The sequence below is a fragment of the Echiichthys vipera genome (genome assembly GCF_963691815.1).
Source record: "Echiichthys vipera genome assembly, chromosome: 3".
In the NCBI taxonomy this organism is placed as follows: Eukaryota; Metazoa; Chordata; class Actinopteri; order Perciformes; family Trachinidae; genus Echiichthys; species Echiichthys vipera.
Window position 1 is genome coordinate 1,796,080 of NC_139828.1, and position 2,993 is coordinate 1,799,072.

Sequence of the window (2,993 nt, forward strand, 5' to 3'; positions counted from 1 at the left end):
GATATGGACTGGACTTGTACTTATAAAGCGCCTTTCTAGTCTTCTGACTACTCAAGACGCTTTCACTATTGTCACATTCACACTGATGGCGATGGACATCTACAGACCATCTAATCTGACCATTCACACCACATTTACACACCCATGCACAGCACGAGGACACTTCGACGTATGGACCGTGGGAGCTGGGGATCTCACCGCCGATCTCTCAGATGACCAAGCGAGTGTTGAGATTGTCCAGAGATGGTGAAAGCTTTGGGTGGAGAGGGGCTTTACTGGTCCACACGTCTCTCCAACAGTGCATGGGAGTCTGGGACAGTGCCGAAGCAGCGGCAGACCGGGGTGGGGGGTTATATCTCCACACTGACCTGGGAACGCCTCCGGATCCCCCAGTCAGATTCTAATCAAAGCGCTCTGGATCCATTTAAAGTGACACAGTAAGAGCTGAGGTGTTGCTCCATCTCCAGAGTCAGCATTGAATATAAACTACAATTCATATAATTTTGGCCCTCTTGCCAATGAATCTGTTGAAGTCGGCTAAATAACGACTTTATATCCAAAATATGACTTTATGACCTAATGTCAGTATAATATAGTTGAATTAAACTGAGACACTTTTGACACAAACATTATGCTGAATGTAAAAATGATTTAAAGAAATAAAAGTCCTGCAAACGCCTCAATAAAGTCTGTATAAAGTAACATTAATAAAATAGTTTCAATGTTTAATTAAATAAACATAGTCAAGTAAAATGCATCTGAAAGTGTAGGCTAGAAAAGCAGTTATGTGTAATTACTAAGTTACTAAAATAGATGCAGAATCACTACAGAGGGATGCGAAATTACCAGAAAAGTACTCAAAATGGTTAAAAAATGTACGTAAAATGATGCAAACTGAGTAAAACCAATGCAAAAATTACTACAAAGGGAAAGAAATATGAAAAAGGACAAAAACTGATGCAAAATGACTGTGAAGGGACACAAAATGACAAAAAAACGTTTGCAAAATGTTTAAAAATTGACTCAAGAGGGTTAAAAAATGTGCATAAAATGTCTAAAATTGATGCAAAATGACTGATTATAACAATGAAAGGTGTAAAATGACACAAGCACCTCAGCTGCAGACTCTTAAATGTGTTTTCTGGGTTCACTTGTTTCCTTTTGCAGCTTTGTCTCCACACAAACTGCAGCTGATCACAGGGATTTCACTCCGTCAGCTCAGAAGAAGCACATGTGACTTTATTTCCATCTTTATATTTTATATGTTTCATGATGAACCTGTTGAACTGAGCTGTGAAACCTCCACAGACAGTCGATCTGTAACAGGAGGCTCACTGTCTGACTGGCCGAGGCACGGACCGTGTGTTTACCTCCACCGGAAAACTCCTTTATTAAAACCAAATAAATCACATTAGTGCCGTTTTTTCTGTCCCATCACATCCCGACACGTCTCTGCTGCCTGGATCAACACTGAACCGTGTGACACAGATCACTTTTACACCCTTTTAGAGACGAAATGTGCGGAAAACTCGCCGCGAGTTGTCCAAAGTGACCGTGTTTCAGAGAGGTTTGAAGCCTCCTGAGATGAAATAAAAGAGTCCCCGGGACCAAACTCGAGCTCAGTGTGAAGGGAAGGACGTTCCCTCACTGCTCCGGTAACAACCGTGTTTTAAAAAGTGGATTTAATATGAATTTAATCCCCAAACTGCGGCGGAGAAAACACAAAAGTGTCGCCGCATTTCGGCGGGGCGGCGGAGCGGCCGTGTGAGTTGACTCTCCACGGTTCTCATGTGCTTTATAAGTCCCGCCCCCTGCGCTCAGCTCAGACACTCTCAGACGAACACAGCAGCAAACACGAACATGGCAGAAGTAGCTCCAGCAGCGGCTCCGGCCAAAGCCCCGGCGAAAGCCCCGAAGAAGAAGGCGGCAGCCCGGCCCAAGAAGGAAGGACCCTCCCTCCCGAAGCTCATCGTCAGCGCCGTGGCTGAGTCCAAGGACCGCAAAGGGACCTCCGTGACGGCCATCAAGAAGTACCTGGCCGCCCAAAACATCGACGTGGTGAGGTCCAACAAGCGCATCAACAACGCGGTGACTGCTCTGGTGACCAAAGGGACTCTGACGCAGACCAAAGGCACCGGCGCCTCCGGCTCATTCAAGGTTACCAAGGCCGAGAAGCCGGTCGCTAAACCGGCGGCCAAGAAAGTGGTGAAGAAGAAAGCTCCCGTTAAAGCCAAGAAGCCCGCGCCCAAGAAGACACCGGTGAAGAAAGCGGCGGCCAAGAAAACAGCGGCCAAGAAACCGGCGACCAAGAAGTCTCCGGTGAAGAAGGCGGCGGCGGCCAAGAAGACCGCGGCCAAGAAGAGCCCCAGCAAGAAGGTCGCTCCTAAGAAGGTGGCGAAGAAGAAGACCCCCGCCAAGAAAGCTCCGGCCAAGAAGACCGCAGCCAAGAAATCCAAGAAGTGAAGCGGCTCTTCGGTCCCGCACTCCGGTGCATCAACGGCTCTTTTAAGAGCCACCACCCGGTCCCTCAAGAGCTCTCTGCCTCCGCACACTTTACTTTGTGTCTGTGTTTATTACTTTATTATTTATGATTTTATACAAAACTTACAAGGGCTACACGGTGTAGTGGTGGTTAGCATTGTCGCCTCACAGCGAGAGGGGTTCCTGGTTTGAATCCCGGCTGGGGCCCTTGTGTGTGGAGTTTGCATGTTGTCCCCGTGTCTGCGTGGGTTTTCTCCGGGTTCTCCGGTTTCCTCCCACAGTCCAAAGACGTGCAGGTGTTCGGTTCATTGATGACTCTAAATCACCCGTAGGTGTGAATGGTTGTCTGTCTCTGTTCGTCTCTATGTGTCCTGTGATAGACTGGCGTCCTGTCCAGGGTGGACCCCGCCTCACGCCCGATGTCAGCTGGGATCGGCTCCAGCCCCCCACGACCCCGACAGGGACAAGAGGCTGAAGATGATGAATGAATAACAACTCTATATTCTAAAATA

General features: G+C 47.9%; 1 protein-coding gene across 1 annotated transcript; it reads left to right on the top strand.

The window, feature by feature from the left end:
- Window positions 1-1,847: 1,847 nt before the first annotated feature.
- Window positions 1,848-2,694, top strand: LOC310966514 (histone H1-like). The gene has a single exon (XM_083940266.1). The coding sequence runs from the start codon at window positions 1,861-1,863 to the stop codon at window positions 2,461-2,463; it is 603 nt and encodes a 200-aa protein (XP_083796392.1). The 5' UTR covers window positions 1,848-1,860; the 3' UTR covers window positions 2,464-2,694.
- Window positions 2,695-2,993: the final 299 nt, after the last annotated feature.

What these genes read in the sequence shown, in the direction of transcription:
- LOC310966514 (XM_083940266.1), top strand. Translation starts at nt 1,861, where the DNA reads ATGGCAGAAGTAGCTCCAGCAGCGGCTCCGGCCAAAGCCCCGGCGAAA.